Raw genomic sequence first — 22,571 nt, forward strand, 5'->3', positions numbered from 1 at the left:
ATGAACGGGAAAGGGAACGTCAACAGGGAGAAGGGGAATCCCTAAGGCTAAACAAAACTTCTTATCAACAAAATTCCCAGCCGCGCCTGAATCTACCAGCGCCTTATGCTGGGAATGAGGTGCTACCTGTGGAAAACGCACAGATATACAGAAATGTGCAACAGAAAACTCTGGGTGAGTGGGGCGCCTACTCACCTGGAAGGCCTCCCCAGTGCGGGACCTGTCGTCCTCTCCCCGAGGAGGCCATCCCCAGCACCTAGCCGCGGTGTGTCCTCCCCGACCACAGTTGGTGCAGGAGATGGACCCCGTCGTAAGCCGACCCCTCCTCTCTCTAGCGCCAGCGCCCCCGAGCTCCATGGGGCACGGCTCGGAGGCGCTGGAGGGTGAAATGGACGGACCCCCCACGGGACGTCCGCGGGTAGCTAGAAGGGTATCCAGCCTGATGGACATGTCGACTAACTGGTCGAACGAGAGGCTGGTGTCCCTACAGGCCAGTTCCCTACGGACGTCCTCGCGGAGACTACATCGGTAGTGATCGATGAGCGCCCGCTCATTCCACCCTGCATCTGCCGCTAGAGTACGGAATTCTAGTGCGAACTCCTGGGCACTCCTCCTCCCCTGCCGGAGGCAGACCAGACGCTCCCCCGCCGCTTTCCCCTCCGGGGGATGGTCAAACACCGCCCTGAAGCGGCGGGAGAACTCGTCGTAGGTGATGGTGTCTGCGTCGATTCTCCTCCACTCTGCGTTGGCCCATTCCAACGCCTTCCCGGAAAGGCAGGAGATCAGGGCGGACACGCTCTCGTGTCCCGAGGGCGCCGGGTGCACGGTGGCCAGGTATAGCTCCACCTGGAGAAGGAATCCCTGACACCCGGCCGCGGTCCCGTCGTAGGCCCTCGGGAGCGAGAGTCGAACTCCTCGGGGTTCCGGAGCGGGAATGGGCCGACTTGCCGATGGTTCGGGCAGGGAGGATGGCGGTGGAGGAGTCCCTCGGGTCTCCCAGCCTCGGATGGTGGTGATCACCTCCTGTAGGGCGGACCCCATCTGCAGGATCTGGTCATTTTGTTCGCAGACTCGGTCCTCCAACGTCGTCTGAGCCGCTGCGGCTCCTGCTGATTCCATATTATGGTGTGTGATTCTGTCAAGGTAGATGTAGGTGGGTGTGGTGGTGGAATCAGGCGCAGGACGCAGAACGTTAGTCCAACAGACTTTAGTGATGTACAGCAAACACACACGAATAAATGCCCTGAGGCAAAAGGCTCCGCACGTAGGCGAAAACAAACGAGCGCACAAACAGGTGCGACAAAATACACAAGCGCACAAACAGGTGCGACAAAACACTCCAAACACTAAGGAGCAAAATAGCTCAACCGAGCCAACAGTATAAATCCAGCCTACCGGCACGACAGTAAAACAATCACACACAACACCTGACAAACACAACGAGAACTATATAGGACACTAATGACACTAAATGATAACAGGTGTGACAACAATCAGACAAAAGCAAACGAACATAGAAACATGCAACGGTGGCAGCTAGTATTCTGGAGACGACGAACGCCGAAGCCCGCCCGAGCAAGGAAGAGAGGCAGCCTCGGCCGAAACCGTGACACACTGTGTGTGAGTCTCCCTTCCCAACAGACATTGAGCTATCAGTGGTTCACCAACCAGAGACTTGATTGGCTCGGCAACAGTAACAAGGTGTGATGTGTAATTCTTTGGAGAACATTTCTTTGGGACCATAAGGCAACGTCCTGACAACTGATACACATGAATGTTCTTGCAACGTTTTCATGAAACGTGTCTAGAACATTCATATCTTATATTCTGAGAACGTGGTAACCATGCTCTGTGTATGTTTGGTGGGACGTTGATGGAAACTAGACACATGAATGTTCTTGCAACGTTGTCATGAAACGTGTTTAGTACATTAATATCTTATATTCTGGAAAATGTCAACCATGTTCTGTGTATGTTCAACCTGTCGTTGATGGATTATCTTCCTAGCTCTCAGAAAACTGGACACATGAATGTTCTTGCAAAGTTCTCATGAAACGTGTCTAGAACATTAATATTGTAAATTCTGAGAACATTGTATCCACAAAAACGAAAACAGGGAAAATCAGATAAAAGATTGTTTGTCTGGAAATCAAAATAGGGAGCGAGAACTAAAGGAGTTAACCTTCCACATCTATCAAGACAACTAAAGGTGTTAACCCTCCACATCTATCAAGACAACTAAAGGTGTTAACCCTCCACATCTATCAAGACAACTAAAGGTGTTAACCCTCCACATCTATCAAGACAACTAAAGGTGTTAACCTTCCACATCTATCAAGACAACTAAAGGTGTTAACCTTCCACATCTATCAAGACAACTAAAGGTGTTAACCCTCCACATCTACCAAGACAACTAAAGGTGTTAACCCTCCACATCTATCAAGACAACTAAAGGTGTTAACCCTCCACATCTATCAAGACAACTAAAGGTGTTAACCCTCCACATCTATCAAGACAACTAAAGGTGTTACCCCTTCACATCCATCAAGACAACTAAAGGTGTTAACCCTCCACATCTATCAAGACAACTAAAGGTGTTAACTCTCCACATCTATCAAGACAACTAAAGGTGTTAACCCTCCGCATCTATCAAGACAACTAAAGGTGTTAACCCTCCACATCTATCAAGACAACTAAAGGTGTTAACCCTCCACATCTATCAAGACAACTAAAGGTGTTAACCCTCCACATCTATCAAGACAACTAAAGGTGTTAACCCTCCGCATCTATCAAGACAACTAAAGGTGTTAACCCTCCACATCTATCAAGACAACTAAAGGTGTTAACCCTCCGCATCTATCAAGACAACTAAAGGTGTTAACCCTCCACATCTATCAAGACAACTAAAGGTGTTAACCCTCCACATCTATCAAGACAACTGGAACACTGGACCATCAATCAATCAATCAATCAATTTTATTTTATATAGCCCTTCGTACATCAGCTAATATCTCGAAGTGCTGTACAGAAACCCAGCCTAAAACCCCAAACAGCTAGTAATGCAGACACTCTTAAATAGAACCTGGGCCAGCACAGGTGAAACACCTTCCCACTAACGAGATGGCAGCCAGCACAGGTGTAACACATACTGACTAACGAGGTGACACCAATCGTCACGCCCTACGTGCTAACGAGCTATACGTGCTAAAGTCCAACTTCAAAACATAAATGGAAAAACCAAAATCTGTAACCCCACGTTCTGGGTATGTTCTGTTTGACATTAAGGGAATGTTCTCCTAACTATAACGCCAAAACATACTAAAAGGGTCCTCAGAAGGTTTTTGCTAACATAGATAGAATGTTCTCCTAACTAACGGAAAACTGGAAAATAACATTAGGGGAACATTACGGGGAACATTACAAAAAACTTTCTCTCTGCCTAGAATTCTTAGCTGGGATGGTGGCAGTCTACAAGGAAAACAATACACGTTTCAGAGACGTTATGCAGTCATAGATGATGATGGCAGTCTACAAGGGAAACAACACACGTTTCAGAGACGTTATGCAGTCATAGATGATGACGGTAGTCTACAAGGGAAATAACAAGTTTCAGAGACGTTATGCAGTCATTGATGATGACGGTAGTCTACAAGGGAAATAACAAGTTTCAGAGACGTTATGCAGTCATAGATGATGACGGTAGTCTACAAGGGAAATAACAAGTTTCAGAGACGTTATGCAGTCTGGTAACTGATAAGTTAGGCGAAAAGTACCTTTTAGGGAATAGTAGCTGAATGGTTACTGTATGGTTGAGAGGGACGAGGCAAAGGGAATGGCAAATAAGTCAGGCTGCACAGAAGAAGAAACTGTACTATGAAACAACGATCAATTATATTAAGGATTATAGTAAAAAGCTTTGGAGCAACTTAAATGAAATTTTGGGCAAAAAATGCGAACTCAGCTCCATCCTTCATTGAATCAGATGGCTCATTCATCACAAAACCCACTGATATTGCCAACTACTTTAATGATTTTTTTTCATTGGCGAGATTAGAAAATGTAGGCATGACATGCCAACAACAAACTCCGAACCTACACATCCATTCATTCCAGAACAAATTATGAAAGACAAGCGTTGTCATTTTGAATTCCGTAAAGTGAGTGTGGAAGAGGTGAAAAAATTTTTTATGCGTTATGGCTTTACACCCCCTGCTATATCGTGGATAGAGAGTTACCTGTCTAACAGAACACAGTGGGTGTTCTTTAATGGAAGCCTCTCCAACATAATCCAGGTAGAGTCAGGCAATTCCCCAGGAAAGCTGTCTACTGACCTGCCACTGGCTCTGAGTAAAGCCTGTGTGTCTATGTACGCTGATGACTCAACACTAGACACCTCAGCTACCACAGCAAGTGAAATCACTGCAACACTTAACATAGAGCCGCAGTCCTTGGCAGCAGCTAATGGGGAGCCTTAATAAATACAAATACAAGAAAAATTCAGTACAGAAATTGGGACGGAAGTGCCCACACCCTAAACAGGCTCAGACGAAGACTTAAAAGAGCGGGTGCCCCGTTAATAATGTCATAGTAATAATTGTACAACACCCAACAGTCATTTTTCACATAGGCTCTACTTCTTATGGTGACTTACAGCAACGTCTTGAAAGTCCCTCTTTTTATCTCTCAGGTGAATAAATACTGAACACACCTGCTCCATTAGTACTTTGCTTACGATCTCTTTGTAGGATTTGTCCAAATCTTTTGATGTTTTTTTATCCTATTGACTGTACAATTTCGCCGTAAGCACACGGTTGTCCTATTTTTCCCTGCTCTTGAATTAAACTAAATATGAAGTAACAAAATCATGACAGTATTTATCCTAAATGCCTAGGGGTATTGTGTGAGGATTGTGTGTGAAGGTTTTGCTGAGTGTTGCTTCACTTCTCCGTTAGTTTAACCTTCACTTCTCAGTTAGTTTTAGCGTCACTTCTCTCCTTCTCTCTCTATCTCTCCTAAACACACACACACACAGCACTCTCTCTCTCTCTCTCTCTCTCTCCTACACACACGCACACAGCACACTATCTCTCTCTCTCACACACACACCACCTTCCTTCCCCTACCCAGGTGGAGGACAGAGAAGTGAGTGTGGTGAGATGTGAGAGGACAGGAAGATAAAGAGTGTGAACATTGTGTCTTTGTAGTGAGTGACCCTAAAAACAGGTTTTCACCAACACCATGGACTCTCTACCAGGAGAGGATTAACCACCTGCTCATCGCCACACAATGACAGACCATACAAATATCACCTGCGTTGTCAAGTGTGGATCCTTGACTATTGTGTATTTTTACAAATATTGTATTTTTCTCTGTAAAATCAAGGGCTGATGCTATTTACTGTTTGAGGCACTCAACAAGGTTGAGTGGAAAACTGGAGCAGGCCTTACTTAAAAATGCACGTTTGCCATTCCACTAGTACATTTGGGGTGGTTTTATTTGCTCATGACAATAGGATCATGCTCACAGGAGTCAGAAGTACATGGGGGGGGGGGGGGGGGGGTACTATAGTAGAAACCATCTAGGACTACCATGCGGGGGTCTCAGGGAAAACATGGGAGGAAGAGTTGCCCCTAGTTTAGCTATGATAGGCCACTAAGTTTGGGGGTTGAAGCGAGAGTTAGCCAGGTTAGCCAACGTTAGCTAGTAACCAGATACAGCATTTATTATTTTACGCATCCTTCCTAACCCTCCTGTTAGCTTGTGTTTAGAGGGCGTTAAACGTGGTTGAGTGTGTGTGTGTGTGTGTGTGTGTGTGCGGAACAGGTTCGTGTGGACATCAGAGAACAAGGAGAACTAAGGCACTATTAAAATGTCTTTATTGTGTTGCCAAGGCACTCATCATGCTACCAAATACAAGGGTCTATGCACACGCCATGGACTGTACACACACACACACACACACACACACACACACACACACACACACACACACACACACACACTGACAGTCCAACACACACATTTATACTGACTCTACACGCACACACTCCCATACAATCATAATTTATGCTGCTGCTACTCTGTTTATCATATATCCTGATGCCTAGTCACTTTACCCCAATTCATATCTACCTCTATCACTCCAGCATCCCTGAACAATGTAAATGCTATTGGAACTGACCCTGTATTTAGCTTCTTACTTTCTCATGTCCTTCTTATTTATTGTGTGTTTTTGTTCTGCCTTATGTCATTTTTAGAGCAACATTAATATTGATTACGGCATTGTTGTGTTTAGAGATTGCAAGAAAGGCATTTCACTGTACTTGTGCACGTGACATCTTGAAACTGAAAATGTGCTTTATTTAATTAACCTTTTTTTAACCAGGAAAACCAATTGAGGTCAATTGAACTCTTTCCCTCTTTCCTTGTTCTTTGTTGTCCAATAACACCTTAACCAAAGAGCACCTTCAACATACGTTTTGGTGATCTACTAACTAGTATATCCCATGGGGGGCCAGTATAAAAAAATATGTATTCACTAACTGTAAGTCGCTCTGGATAAGAGCGTCTGCTAAATGACTAAAATGTAAATGTAAAATATCCTTTTGACACTTTATTCCCATCCTCCTCCTCCTTCTGTTATTGCCAGGAGACTGTCACCATGGCCACCATGACTCCTCCTCCACTTCTCTCTGCTGTTGTTCTAATCGGAACACTGACAGGTAAAGAACATTCCATTATATTACGAGATAATTTTAACTTAAATAATAACCGTAATTAGTATCTATTTAGCCAGGAAATCCTAATGCGATGTGTATCACTTTTTCGAGTGAGACCTAGGTTGTCACCCTATACCCGATATAGTGCACTAGTTTTGACCAGAGGCCCATAGCTCAAACATAGTGCACTAAATGGGGAATAGGGTGACGCAGCCCAAGCTTTCTGCCGCAGCCCAAGCTTCCAGAATATAGGTCCAGCAATGGATGTTATGTCCACATTACAATGTACAGTATGTTACCTGTGTGCCCAGAGTGCATGGAGCGACCCCAGACCCCCTGTGAGATTGCTAGAGATGCTGTGGAGCCTAACTTGATTGGAGACTTCACTCCGCAGTGTGACAACCAACGACAATACACCCTGGTCGGGGCCTCTGCAGGTTACCAAACACACACGTGCACGTACGCACACATGCCGGAAATGTTACAAACTATTAACACATAACATTTTATGTGTAATTATTTTATTTCTAACACATTTTGTTCACGTTTTTTAACATGTACATTTCCAGTAAGTTACTGTTGGTGTGGACAGAAGATCCCTGGAACTGAGTCCACCAGACACTGCTCGCATAAACTGTGAGAGGACAGGTAGGAGGAGTATGGGTTTGTGTGTGTTGATACAGTGCATTCAGAAAGTATTCAGACCCCTTTTCCACATTTTGTTACATTACAGCCTTATTCTAAAATGGATTAAATAAATACAAATCCTCATCAATCTACACACAATACCCCATAATGACAAAGAGAAAACAGGTTTTTAGAAATGGTTGCAAATGTATAAAATAAAATAAACAGAAATACCTTATTTACATAAGTATTCAGACCCTTTGCTATTATACTTGAAATTGAGCTCAGGTGCAGCCTGTTTCCATTGATCATCCTTGAGATGTTTCTATAACTTGATTGGAGTCCACCTGTGGTAAATTCAATTGATTGGACATGATTTGGAAAGGCACCCACCTGTCTATATAAGGTCCCACAATTGACAGTGCATGTCAGAGCAAAAACCAAGCCATGAGGTCGAAGGAATTGTCCGTAGAGCTCCGAGACAGGATTGTGTCGCGGCACAGATCTGGGAAAGGGTACCAAAACATTTCACAGTGGCCTCCATCATTGTTAAATGGAAGAACCATCAAGACTTTTGCTAGAGCTGACCGCCCGGCCAAACTTAGCAATCGGGGGAGAAGGGTCTTGGTCAGGGAGGTGACTAAGAACCCGATGGTCACTCTGACAGAGCTCCAGAGTTCATCTGTGGAGATGGGTCAACCTTCCAGAAGGACAACCATCTCTGCAGCACTCCACCAATCAGGCCTTTATGGTAGAGTGGCCAGACGGAATCCACTCCTCAGTAAAAGGCACATGACAGCCCGCTTGGAGTTTGCCAAAAGGCACCTAAAGGACTCTCAGACCAGGAGAAACAAGATTCTCTGGTCTGATGAAACCAAGATTGAACTCTTTGGCCTGAATGCCAAGCGTCACATCTGGAGGAAACCTGGCACCATCCCTACGGTGAAGCATGGTGGTGGGAGCATCATACTGTGGGGATGTTTTTCAGTGGCAGGGACTTGGAGACTAGTCAGGATCGAGGGAAAGATTAATGGAGAAAAGTACAGAGAGATCCTTGATGAAAACCTGCTCCAGAGCGCTCAGGACCTCAGAGTCGGTGGAAGGTTCACCTTCCAACAGGAAAACGACCCTAAGCACACAGCCAAGACAATGCAGGAGTGGCTTCGGGACAAGTCTCTGAATGTCCTTGAGTGACCCAGCCAGAGCCCGGACTTGAACCCGATCGAACATCTCTGGACCTGAAAATAACTGTGCAGCGACGCTCCCCATCCAACCTGACAGAGCTTGAGAGGATCTGCAGAGAAAAATGGGAGAAACTCCCCAAATACAGGTGTGCCAAGCTTGTAGCGTCATACCCAAGAAGACTCGAGGCTGTAATCGCTGCCAAAGGTACTTCAACAGAGTAATGAGTAAAGGGTCTGAATACTTATGTAAATGTGATATTTCAGTTTATTTTTTATAAATTTGCAAAAGAATCTAAAACCTGGTTTTGCTTTTTCATTATGGGGTATTGTGTGTAGATTGATGAGGGGAAAAAACAATTGCATCCATTTTAGAATAAGGCTGTAAGGTAACAAAATGTGGAAAAAGTCAAGGGGTCTGAATACTTTCCGAATGCATTATATATCTGTGTGTGTGGGCGTTAATACACTGAGTGGACAAAACATTAAGAACATCTGCTCTTTCCATGACATATGACATACACTGACCAGGTGAGTCCAGGTGAAAGATATGATCCCTTATTGATGTCTTTTGTTAAATCCACTTCAATCAGTGTAGATAAAGGGGAGGAGACATGCCTTGAGACAATTGAGACATGGATTGTGTATGTGTGCCATTCAGAGGGTGAATGGGCAAGACAAAATATTTAAGTGTCTTTGAACGGGGTATGGTAGTAGGTGCCAGGCGCACCAGTTTGAGTGTGTCAAGAACTGCAACGCTGCTGGGTTTTTCACACTCAACAGTTTCCTGTGTGTATTAAGGTCCACCACCCAAAGGACATCCAGCCAACTTGACACAAATGTGGGAAGCGTTGGAGTCAACATGGGCCAGCATCCCTGTGGAACGCTTTCAACACCCTGTAGAGTACATGCCTGACAAGTTGAGGCTGTTCTGAGTGCAAAAGGGGGGGTCAACTCAATATTAATGTTTTGCACACTCAGTGTATGGATATTTCTAATTATTTAAGAAAGCAAAGATGCAAAAAATAACTGGATCTTCACTCTTCTCACTAATGGCAAATAATTGCATCTTGTTATTATATTTACCAGTTTTTTTGTTATGAATAAGTGTGTCATCATATCAGCCATTTGCACTAAATACTATGCTACTGCCAGCACACAATGCAATACCTCAACCATAAGAAACTGTGTGTACGCATGGTCTAACGTTTGCGGGAAGCTAAGAACATTCTCACGTCAAGTTCCGTTTTTTTATAAATGCAAACTTTTTGCGTGAAAACTGGCGCACACATGTTTTGGAGTACACTGCATTTTGTAGGTACGCAACGTTTATAAACGAGGGCCTAGGTGAGGAGAGAAGATTATACCTTCTTCATTATACACCTATTCTGGCAGCAGAAGAAGAGAGTGGAGGATTTATGACATTCTTTAAAGTGTTCGACTAACATCCTACTCCCAGCACAGAGAACTGGGGTATGTGTGAAACTACAAACACATTACCTGTTGCCATAATTTCAATATCAAGCATTAGTAAAATGTTTTATTTTTTATTCCAAACAAAATGTCCATCTGTGTTTTTCTTCCTATCTATTAACTAAGAAATTACTATGAAATGTACTGCCACTCAACCAGACTAAACCCACTACACAGAAAAACAAGGGGGAAGAGGAATGAGAAACTAAGTTGTAAATCAGTCATTATTTTATTATGTGAAATGTCTGACAGTGAAGTGTGATGCCTGACTTAATTGAGAAAAGTGATAGTCCTACTCATAGTTTAATACAGACAGATGCAGAGGTTGTGTGTAACGGAGCCATCAACGATCATGACAGAAGCACAATAACAGAGATATCCTACCATCAGCATCCTCATCTCGTCTGTCTTAATATGCAGTTACTAACGGGATGCCAAAAGAAACACACTTCTCCCTTCATCCATTTTGTAGACATGCAAAACAGACACAGTAATCATGTCTCTTTTTTTTGTTGTTGACAAATTACAATAAATATGAAGACATCATACTATGAAAAACAAACAAATGAATGTTGGATGGACTAGTTCTGTTTCCATAGGTATTTAATTCACCCCGTCACATATACAAACACCATACAAACACACACCTTCAGCTTTCCTCCACAACCTCTTTGTTTGTTCTCTGTCCCGTAAACACTTTCCTGTTTCGTTGAACTTGAAGCTGAAAGGAGATGATGGGAGAGAGAAAGACATGTTTAGCTTGGTTAAAACTCTCTACAGTCTAAGCCCTGTCTAAACCGGGGGAGGGGGGGGGGGGGGGGGATTCTACTATGCTATGTAGCTCAGCTGGTAGAGCACGGCGCTTGTAACGCCAAGGTAGTGGGTTCGATCGCCGGGACCACCCATACACAAAAATGTATGCACGCATGACTGTAAGTCGCTTTGGATAAAAGCGTCTGCTAAATGACATATTATTATTATACGGAATTGTTTTAAGGTCATACCAAGGACATTTAGCCATTTGATTTTGTATTGTAAGACGCCTTGAAGTATACCATTAAAAAAAGTAAAAAAATTATTAGTGATGCATTTTTTTGATTTGGCCTTACTGCTATTAGCCCATACAAACTCATTGAATAACAGATTCACTACATGAAACATTAAACATATAGTCCCCCAAAAAAATCCAAAGGAAGTTTGTTCTGAAGTGTCTGCCCTATATCTGAGAGATATAAGAAAGATCAGGATATAAATGTTTTACATGTATTTAACCCCTTATTTTTGGCACTAAACAGTCTCCATATACTTTCATTCATTTTTTCAACTGGTACCGGGAGACCTTCAGACGAGTCTTGTGAGGCCTGTGGGTGTCCTAGAGAGGGGTCATATTAGTGTGTCATCGCAGTGCTAACTGTGCCACTAGAGATCCTGGTTCGAATCCAGGCTCTGTCGCAGCCGGCCGCGACCGGGAGACTCATGGGCGGCGCACAATTGGCCCAGCGTCGTCCAGGGTAGGGGAGGGAATGGCCGGCAGGGATGTAGCTCAGTTGATAGAGCATGGCGTTTGCAATGCCAGGGTTGTGGGTTCGATTCCCACGGGGGGCCAGTATAAAAAAAATAAATATATTCACTAACTGTAAGTCGCTCTGGATAAGAGCGTCTGCTAAATGACTAAAATGTAAAAATGTAAAAAATGTGTAGCCCAAACTGTTTGAACGCTATAGACAGAAGTTGGCAGATCGGCTGTACCGACTTCAGACTAGTCCCAAGATGCTTGTTAGGGTCGTAGACGGAGAACACCATCGTGTTCGTGAGAGTCTCATCTTTCCATAGAGGTGTCATAATAGTTTGTAGGCCAAACCATTCGGAAGCTACAGACGATTTTGTGAGAAGACCAATTTTCGGGACGTCTCATGGTCTGACAAACACCGCTCTAGCACCTTTCACTGCAGATGCGGAAGTGCGACATCGGCGGATGCGCAACAAAAAAACACATCTCTAGCTTAAACTGACGGATGTCTATTATGCTAAATGAATTTCCGCAGGCCACGGAAATCGTCTCTAAGGGGTTAATGACATGGTAATTCCCTTAAGGGGAGTGATATCACACTGTTTTATCACACTGCCTGATGGAGTGTATTTGATTTCAAACCACTGACAGACTGACATTAGCTTTCAAACTAGAATGGAGAAAATCAACATACATTCCAAACTAAACATACACATTTCAGTCAATAACAACAGGGGGGGGGGGGGGGGGGGGGGGGGGGGGGTTCATTAGACAGACTGTAGCAAACAGTTGCAAAAAGTTTTGCAACGGTAACAGTTTACTCTAAACTTATATATTTTGCAACGAAAACAAGAGTTTCTATTGGAAGAAACTCTATTGGTAGGAACTCAGGTAGGTCCCTCCATGTTTAATTCCAGTTGCTTCTGTTTATTTCCATTTGGTTCTGATTGGTTCCTAGAGAACACACCCCAGTTCAGGGTATAACATGATCTAACGAACTATACCTTGGCTCCCTCCAGCATGTGTGGGTCTTTCTGGAGAGCGTTGTGCAGGCCTTCCTCGGACGTATAGCCGATCCAGCAGAAGCCTCTGTGGAAACCCGTCTCCTTGTCCTGTTAGAAGATATACATTGTGAAGTGAATATAGAGGTTGTGATATACCAGTAACTGCCCAAATAAAGGAAACACCAACATAAAGTGTCTTAATAGTGCATTGGGCCACCACGAGCCAGAACAGCTTCAATGCGCCTGGCATAGATTCTACAAGTGTCTGGGATGCGACACCATTCTTCCATGAGAAATTCCATCATTTGGTGTTTTGTTAATGGTGGTGGAAAACGCTGTCTCAGGCGCAACTCCAGAATCTCCCATAAGTGTTCAATTGGATTGAGATCTGGTGACTGACACACACACACACACACACACACACTCACACACACACACTCACACACACTCACTCACTCACTCTTTTGAGACCCCTCTTTCAAAGTCACTGAGATCCCTTCTTCTAGCCATGGTAGCCAAAATCATGAGCAACTGGGCATTTTTATACATGCTTGATGGGATGTCAATTGCTTATTTACGCATGTGTTTCCTTTACTTTGGCAGCTACCTGTAGGTCAAATGAAGATCCACATTGTGATATCAGAGGGCTGGGTTTCTCACTAATTAAACAATCTGTTAAGGGTGAACTTACAAAGGGAAGGAGGCATTTCTTGACTTGACCGAACTGCCCAAAGTACTCCTTCATCTCCTCTGAAAGAAAATAATGACAACATGTTATACTGCATGTTCTCCTACTGTAGCTAGTTAGCTTAACTAACTTAGCTAGCAAAGCCAAAAGCGCAAAGTGCAAATGACTGTACTAGAGAGGACGTGGTCGTAATCTTTGACTGTACACAGTTAGCTAGTTAGCCTGGATAGCAACCAATGTCAAGGCAGCACTCACCCAGCATGATGTAAAGGCGCCTACAAAAGCTCATAGCCTAACATAAAATTGTCAACATACAGTAACTATGTTTCCAATAAAAAAGCATGCTTACTGCTTGCAATGGTCCATGGTATTTTAGACACAAACACCTCGAAAACCTTCTTTGACGACGATGCCATGTTGCGTCCTTGGAAAGCTAGTTACCTCTGACCCGAGTCACGTGACTTGACATACGCCGGTGTTGTTATGTTAACTGATTAACTGAACTAATTTTGGGGGGGGACTTAAAATCACTAAAATGTCAACTTTCCTTTACATATTTAACAGGCTGTGCTTTTAATGTTTTGCTCATTTATTTTTTTAGAGTTGAAAGGTCATTTTAGTGATGGCAAAGATGGCGGCCTCCATGGTGGAGCATGGGGAAGATGCATTTAGAAAATTGTTCAAATTTTACAAGCGAAGAAATCCTCCACCAGATTTCAGCGATGTCATTGACTTCTCAAAAATGGCGAAACATGAGAAGGTGAGCGTTTCCAATATAGCTAGCTAGCAACGAATATTGATATGTAAACAGACGAACTTCCCCTCTCCTAATGTAATGCTACTGGCTGTAGCTAGCTATCTACCGTTAACTAACTAGTTCGACAATACTACCAGATAGCCTACTGATATACAATTAACATCTAGAAAGTGAATGAATGTGTTATCAAACGTAGTCAAGTCAACTATTGGATAAATTGCAGTGTATTAACACTTTTGCGTGGGCGTGTCACTCGCCATTTGTTGTTGTACATTTTATTGGAGAACAGCAAAACAAGTGCGATTAGATTGTGATTTTCATAAACTAATACACAGTCTTTCAATTTCCATAAAATAAACAGAGTAATCATCTTTCACTTTGCAAACTGGTTCAGTCATAGTCATGTAAAAAAAAAAAAATATATATATATATATACTACTGTTCAAAAGTTTGGGGTCACTTAGACATTTCCTTGTTTTCGAAAGAAAAGCAATTTTTTTGTCCATTTAAAATAACATCAAATTGATCAGAAATACAGTGTAGACATTGTTAATGTTGTAAATGGCTATTGTAGCTGGAAACGGCAGATTTTTTATGGAGTATCTACATAGGCGTACAGAGGCCCATTGTCAGCAACTATCAGTCCTGTGTTCCAATGGCACGTTGTGTTTGCTCATCCAAGTTTATCATTTTAAAAGGCTAATTGATCATTAGAAAACCCTTTTGCAATTATGTTAGCACAGCTGAAAACTGTTGTGCTGATTTAAAGAAGCAATAAAACTGTTGTTCTTGAGACTAGTTGAGTATCTGGAGCATCAGCGATTGTGGGTTCGATTACATGCTCAAAATGGCCAGAAACAAATAACTTCCTTCTGAAACTCGTCATCTATTCTTGTTCTGAGAAATTAAAGCTATTCCATGCGAGAAATTGCCAAGAAACTGAAGATCTCGTACAACGCTGTGTACTACTCCCTTCACAGAACAGCGCAAACTGGCTCTAACCAGAATAGAAAGAGGAGTGGGAGGCCCCGGTGCACAACTGAGCAAGAGGACAAATACATTAGCGTGTCTAGTTTGAGAAACAGACGCCTCACAGGTCCTCAACTGGCAGCTTCATTAAATAGGACCCGCAAAACACCAGTCTCAACGTCAACAGTGAAGAGGCGACTCCGGGATGCTTACCTTCTAGGCAGAGTTGCAAAGAAAAAGCCATATCTCAGACTGCCCATCTAAATCTTTTATTTTTATTGGCCAGTCTGAGATATGGCTTTTTCTTGGCAATTTCTCGCATGGAATAGCCTTCATTTCTCAGAACAAGAATAGACTGACGAGTTTCAGAAGAAAGTTCTTGGTTTCTGGCCATTTTGAGCATGTAATCGAACCCACAATTGCTGATGCTCCAGATACTCAACTGGTCTCAAGAACAACAGTTTCCAGCTACAATAGCCATTTACAACATTAACGATGTCTACACTGTATTTATGATCAATTTGACGTTATTTTAATGGACATTTCTAAGTGACCCCAAACTTTTGAACGGTAGAATATATATATATATATATATATATATATATATATATATATATATACAGTTGAAGTCGGAAGTTTGCATACACGTTAGCCAAATACATTTAAACTCAGTTTTTCACAATTCCTGACATTTAATCCTAGTAAAAATTTCCTGTCTTAGGTCAGTTAGATCACCACTTTATTTTAAGAATGTGAAATGTCAGAATAATAGTAGAGAGAGTGATTTATTTCAGCTTTTATTTCTTTCATCGCATTCCCAGTAGGTCAGAAGTTTACATATACTCAATTAGTATTTAGTTGCATTGCCTTTAAATTGTTTAACTTGGGTCAAACGTTTCGGGTAGCCTTCCACAAGCTTCCCACAATAAGTTGGGTGAATTTTGGCCCAGTCCTCCTGACAGAGCTGATGTAACTGAGTCAGGTTTGTAGGCCTCCTTGCTCGCACACGCTTTTTCAGTTCTGCCCACATTTTCTATAGGATTGAGGTCAGGGTTTTGTGATGGCCACTCCAATACCTTGACTTTGTTGTCCTTAAGCCATTTTGCCACAACTTTGGAAGTATGCTTGGGGTCATTGTCCATTTGGAAGACCCATTTGCGACCAAGCTTTAACTTCCTGACTGATGTCTTGAGATGTTTCTTCAATATATCCACATAATTTTCCTTCCTCATGATGCCATCTATTTTGTGAAGTGCACCAGTCCCTCCTGCAGCAAAGCACCCCCACAGCATGATGCTGCCACCCCCATGCTTCACTGTTGGGATGGTGTTCTTCAGCTTGCAAGCCTTCCCCTTTTTCCTCCAAACATAACGATAGTCATTATGGCCAAACAGTTCTATTTTTGTTTCATCAGACCAGAGGATTTTTCTCCAAAAAGTATGATCTTTGTCCCCATGTGCAGTTGCAAACCGTAGTCTGGCTTTTTTATGGCGGTTTTGGAGCAGTGGCTTCTTCCTTGCTGAGCGGTCTTTCAGGTTATGTCGATATAGGACTCGTTTTACTGGGGATATAGATACTTTTGTACCTGTTTCCTCCAGCATCTTCACAAGGTCCTTTGCTGTTGTTCTGGGGTTGATTTGCACTTTTCGCACCAAAGTATGTTCATCTCTAGGAGACAGAACGCGTCTCCTTCCTGAGCGGGATGATGGCTGCGTGGTCCCATGGTGTTTATACTTGCTTACTATTGTTTGTACAGATGAACATGGTACCTTTAGGCGTTTGGAAATTGCTCCCAAGGATGAACCAGACTTGTAGAGGTCTACAGTTTTTTTTCTGAGGTCTTGGCTGATTTCTTTTGATTTTCCCATGATGTCAAGCAAAGAGGCACTGAGTTTGAAGGTAGGCCTTGAAATACATCCACAGGTACACCTCCAATTGACTCAAATTATGTCAATTAGCCTATCAGAAGCTTCTAAAGCCATGACATCATTTTCTGGAATTTTCCAAGCTGTTTAAAGGCACAGTCAACTTAGTGTATGTAAACTTCTGACCCACTGGAATTGTGATACAGTGAATTATAAGTGAAATAATCTGTCTGTAAACAATTGTTGGAAAAATTACTTGTGTCATGCACAAAGTAGATGTCCTAACCGACTTGCCAAAACTATAGTTTGTTAACAAGACATTTGTGGAGTGGTTGAAAAACAAGTTTTAATGACTCCAACCTAAGTGTATGTAAACTTCCGACTTCAACTGTATGTATATATATATATATATATATATATATATATATATATATATATATATATATATATATATATATACAGTGGGGAGAACAAGTATTTGATACACTGCCGATTTTGCAGGTTTTCCTACTTACAAAGCATGTAGAGGTCTGTAATTTTTATCATAGGTACACTTCAACTGTGAGAGATGGAATCTAATCACATTGTATGATTTTTAAATAATTAATTTGCATTTTATTGCATGACATAAGTATTTGATCACCTACCAACCAGTAAGAATTCCGGCTCTCACAGACCTGTTAGTTTTTCTTTAAAAAGCCCTCCTGTTCTCCACTCATTACTTGTATTAACTGCACCTGTTTGAACTCGTTACCTGTATAAAAGACACCTGTCCACACACTCAATCAAACAGACTCCAACCTCTCCACAATGGCCAAGACCAGAGAGCTGTGTAAGGACATCAGGGATAAAATTGTAGACCTTCACAAGGCTGGGATGGGCTACAGGACAATAGGCAAGCAGCTTGGTGAGAAGGCAACAACTGGCGCAATTATTAGAAAATGGAAGAAGTTCAAGATGACGGTCAATCACCCTCGGTCTGGGGCTCCATGCAAGATCTCACCTTGTGGGGCATCAATGATCATGAGGAAGGTGAGGGATCAGCCCAGAACTACACGGCAGGACCTGGTCAATAACCTGAAGAGAGCTGGGACCACAGCCTCAAAGAAAACCATTAGTAACACACTACGCCGTCATGGATTAAAATCCTGCAGCGCACGCAAGGTCCCCCTGCTCAAGCCAGCGCATGTCTAGGCCCGTCTGAAGTTTGCCAATTACCATTTGGATGATCCAGAGGAGGAATGGGAGAAGGTCATGTGGTCTGATGAGACAAAAATAGAGCTTTTTGGTCTAAACTCCACTCGCCGTGTTTGGAGGAAGAAGAAGGATGAGTACAACCCCAAGAACACCATCCCAACCGTGAAGCATGGAGGTGGAAACATCATTCTTTGGGGATGCTTTTCTGCAAAGGGGACAGGACGACTGCACCGTATTGAGGGGTGGATGGATGGGGCCATGTATCGCGAGATTTTGGCCAACAACCTCCTTCCCTCAGTAAGAGCATTGAAGATGGGTCGTGGCTGGGTCTTCCAGCATGACAACGACTCGAAACACACAGCCAGGGCAACTAAGGAGTGGCTCCGTAAGATGCATCTCAAGGTCCTGGAGTGGCCTAGCCAGTCTCCAGACCTGAACCCAATAGAAAATCTTTGGAGAGAGCTGAAAGTCCGTATTGCCCAGCGACAGCCCCGAAACCTGAAGGATCTGGAGAAGGTCTGTATGGAGGAGTGGGCCAAAATCCCTGCTGCAGTGTGCGCAAACCTGGTCAAGAACTACAGGAAACGTATGATCTCTGTAATTGCAAACAAAGGTTTCTGTACCAAATATTAAGTTCTGCTTTTCTGATGTATCAAATACTTATGTCATGCAATAAAATGCAAATTGTATTATTTTAAAATCATACAATGTGATTTTCTGGATTTTTGTTTTAGATTCCGTCTCTCACAGTTGAAGTGTACCTATGATAAAAATTACAGTGCTCTACATGCTTTGTAAGTAGGAAAACCTGCAAAATCGGCAGTGTATCAAATACTTGTTCTCCCCACTGTATGTATATATGTGTGTGTGTGTGTGTGTGTATATATATACTGTTAGGATATGCCCACTATGAACTCTCTGGATGATGTGATTTAATCTAATGACATTGTGTGATGGTGATTGACAGGTCTTTCCCACCGAACTGAACCCAGCTGCAGTGAGTGATGCTGAGGCCAGGAGGGCGGGCCTTCGCCCCATCGGAGACTGGACAGCCTTTGGGCTGCAGGATTATCCAGGTAGGTCAAGGTTATTAGGCTAGTGGCATTGTGTTGTAACAAAATCCTGCACATCATATGAACTCTCCAGGACCATGATGGGTAACAGTTGTCTAATAATATTAGTCCTGACTCCCGACTGAATTGATTCAGATATGTAGCACAGGGGGTTGGTGACACCTTAATTGGGGAGGAAGGGCTCGTGGTAATTGCTGGAGCGGAACAGGTGGAATGGTTTCAAACACATGGTTTCTATGGTTTCTATGTGTTTGATGCCATTCCATTTTTTCTGTTTCAGCCATTATTATGAGCCGTCCTCCCCTCAGCAGCCTCCACTGATATGTAGTACTTTTAACAGTTTTTTTTAAATATGAGCTGTCATATAGCAGACATTTTACCCTTCAGCTAGCCCTAGTCAGTATGTATGTGAGCTGTTACTTTTTATAGATAGATGTTTTTTTTTTTTACTCTAGACGTAGGTCTTGACCAGTGATGTAGTGGTAAAAGAAGAGGTGGGTTAATGCTGAACGCCGTTCGCGGTGAGTAAAGTAATGCTCCCTATACTTTCAATGCATTTTTCCGCAAAAGGTGGGTAAATGCTTGCCTGAACTTATCCTGAATTACATTTCGCTGCTCTATCGGTCGCTCCAGACATTGTCTGAAACTGCCATCCTAGAAGTTGTTTGTGCTGACGTCAAAATGAGGGGCGTTGTACAAAACAAAATTCATAGTGATTGGATCTTCTCTAAACAATCAGAGTATCAAAGCCAATTACGTGATTCATGATTCGTGTAGGCCTGGTCTGGCCCAACCCATCGGTTTCTGGGACCAATCAGAACTGTCAAAATGTGTTCGCGTTCTATAAAAAACGGTGGGGAGGAAATCAAATCCAAACTCATTGTGCAGAAAAAAACACTAGTGGGCGTGACGTTTGTCCGGAGCCCTGTGGATGGGCGTGTCAGGCTAGGTAAATGCTTGTGTGTTTGCCCTCCACTACACCACTCGTCTTGACACCCCCCTCATCTGTTGTTGATGTACCTTCCTGGCCCTTGAGGGGATCAATAAAGTTGTATTGAATTGAATCCCTGTGTTTCCTCCCCCCTAAAGGGTTCATCTTCATCTCCAACCCGTTCCTTCCAGGCTCCCAGCAGCACTGGGTGAGACAGTGTCTGAAGACCTACCCACAGAAACCCAACGTGTGTAACCTGGACATGCACATGGCGCCCGCGGAAACACAGGACATCTGGGGGAAGAGTGCAGACACGCTCCGGTAAATAGACTAACTACTTTCAGCACCAGCGGACATACTGCTAGAGTGTTGTGTGTGTGTGTTTCCCATTCTTATTTGAGTGAAAAATGAATAGTTTATCAGAATGGAACTCAACTCCCATCGATTTTGCTTAGAGAGACCCGATTCAATCAAAGGACTATATGTGATCATTATCTCTATTTCTCAGACTTGAAGGTTTTATTTTAAATGTTGACACGTGAAAAGCGTAGGGTGTCTATGTAATCAATTGACTTGAATGGGTAGCCTTGCTTTTAGCCGATGCCTGAGCCTGGTATGGTCTGTTTGATTCCCAACAGGAAGACAGGTTCGAGGGTCAGGGAGCCCAAGACACTGCTGGAAAAGCTTCGCTGGGTGACCCTGGGTTACCACTACAACTGGGACACCAAGGTAGAGCTCTCTCTCTCTCTCTCTCTCTGTCTCTGTCTCTGTCTCTGTCTCTGTCTCTGTCTCTGTCTCTGTCTCTGTCTCTGTCTCACTCTCACTTTCACTTTCACTTTCACTCTCACTTTCACTCTCTCTCACTTTCACTCTCTCTCTCTCTCACTTTCACTTTCACTCTCTCTCTCACTTTCTCTCTGTCTCTCTCTCTGTTTGTCTCTGTCTCTGTCTCTGTCTCTGTCTCTGTCTCTGTTGCTGTCTCTCACTATGGGTGCATCTCAATGGTCTTAGGTGGAGTTCTCTCTCTCTAGCAACGGTCATCAAAATTGTTAAAAGGTTTTAAAAACAATTCTAATAGATACTCCAAACTTTATTTGATTATTTATCCATCAGATATTGACTGAATTATAGCACATAAAACATTTTACTGGCACGGACAATGAATTGAGTTCAGGGATTATGGTGAGAATTCAGGTATTCCATTTATTTTCAAATTTAATAAAAAAATATCTTAGAATGCACTCATATATATATATATATATATATATATATATATATATATATATATATATATATATATATATATATATATATATATATATATATATATATATATATATATATATATATATGTATATATATACATACATTTTCTAATGGTATCAGGTATTTGTATTATTATTTTGTGTTAAAACAAAGAAAGTTATATGTGCATCCATTGCATGAATACAGTGGGTGCATTATATGAATAACATGAAGGAGTGGAACAGGGCTGCACCACCAAAACACACTTTACATTGTTTTAGAGATCAGACATAATATCACTATAATCTTAGTGTTCATTTTCAGAAGTTGCTTTCATTTCAGCGCTTCTAATTTGTAAACATTTCACAGGTATTCAATTATAAATTTGTTCAATTCCATAGGAAATTAACACCCATCAAAATAATGTTATCTTTCTTGTGATGTAACTGTTCGAGACGATACGTTTAATCAACGACGAAGCTTTAGCGTTCTTATAGATGCAACGGAAAGACAATGTACAGTATTCCATTGAGCCCATTGCAGCCACTACCGGGGTCTATCTCAATGGTCTAAGTAGAGCTGTCTCTCTCTCTATGGGTGCATCTCAATGGTCTTAGTAGAGCGCTCTCTATGGGTGTAGCTCAATTGTCTTAGTAGAGCTGTCTCTCTCTATGGGTGCATCTCAATGGTCTTAGTAGAGTTGTCTCTCTCTATGGGTGCATCTCAATGGTCTAAGTAGAGCTGTCTCTCTCTCTATGGGTGCATCTCAATGGTCTTTGTAGAGCTGTCTCTCTCTCTATGGGTGCATCTCAATGGTCTTAGTAGAGCGCTCTCTCTATGGGTGTAGCTCAATTGTCTTAGTAGAGCTGTCTCTCTCTATGGGTGCATCTCAATGGTCTTAGTAGAACTGTCTCTCTCTATGGGTGCATCTCAATGGTCTTAGTAGAGCTGTCTCTCTCTATGGGTGCATCTCAATGGTCTAAGTAGAGCTGTCTCTCTCTATGGGTGTAGCTCAATTGTCTTAGTAGAGCTGTCTCTCTCTATGGGTGCATCTCAATGGTCTTAGTAGAGTTGTCTCTCTCTGGGTGCATCTCAATGGTCTTAGTAGAGTTGTCTCTCTCTGGGTGCATCTCAATGGTCTTAGTAGAGTTGTCTCTCTCTGGGTGCATCTCAATGGTCTTAGTAGAGCTGTCTCTCTCTATGGGTGCATCTCAATGGTCTTAGTAGAGCTGTCTCTCTCTCTCTATGGGTGCATCTCAATGGTCTTAGGTGTTATCGCCTTGTTTCCTTCACTTAATCTGTACTGTTCTCTTTTCTACTTTATTTATATAT

At 42.6% G+C, this 22,571-nt stretch overlaps 2 protein-coding genes across 3 annotated transcripts in view; one reads left to right on the plus strand and one right to left on the minus strand.

Moving 5' to 3' along the window:
* Positions 1–10,570: 10,570 nt before the first annotated feature.
* LOC311102813 (SRA stem-loop-interacting RNA-binding protein, mitochondrial-like) lies at positions 10,571–13,667 on the minus strand. Its single transcript, XM_084144237.1, has 4 exons — positions 13,552–13,667; positions 13,206–13,264; positions 12,515–12,622; positions 10,571–10,721 (listed from the first exon to the last, which is right to left on the minus strand). Exons 1-4 carry the CDS (start codon positions 13,616–13,618, stop codon positions 10,650–10,652), a joined length of 306 nt encoding a protein of 101 aa, XP_084000363.1. The 5' UTR covers positions 13,619–13,667; the 3' UTR covers positions 10,571–10,649.
* Positions 13,668–13,816: 149 nt separating this feature from the next.
* The window catches only part of LOC311103112 (nucleic acid dioxygenase ALKBH1-like), a 14,149-nt gene continuing 5,394 nt past the window's right edge, over positions 13,817–22,571 (plus strand). Inside the window, exons 1-4 of one of the 2 annotated variants that reach the window (XM_084144648.1) lie at positions 13,817–13,962; positions 18,958–19,066; positions 20,153–20,315; positions 20,633–20,723. In XM_084144648.1, coding sequence (XP_084000774.1) covers positions 13,825–13,962; positions 18,958–19,066; positions 20,153–20,315; positions 20,633–20,723 — 501 coding nt within the window. In that variant the 5' untranslated portion in view covers positions 13,817–13,824. Of the gene's footprint in view, positions 13,963–18,957; positions 19,067–19,518; positions 19,585–20,152; positions 20,316–20,632; positions 20,724–22,571 lie in introns of those variants that run through there. The other variant, XM_084144649.1, reaches the window with a different exon arrangement.

This window comes from Coregonus lavaretus, assembly GCF_964263955.1.
Source record: "Coregonus lavaretus genome assembly, chromosome: 27".
Classification (NCBI taxonomy): Eukaryota; Metazoa; Chordata; class Actinopteri; order Salmoniformes; family Salmonidae; genus Coregonus; species Coregonus lavaretus.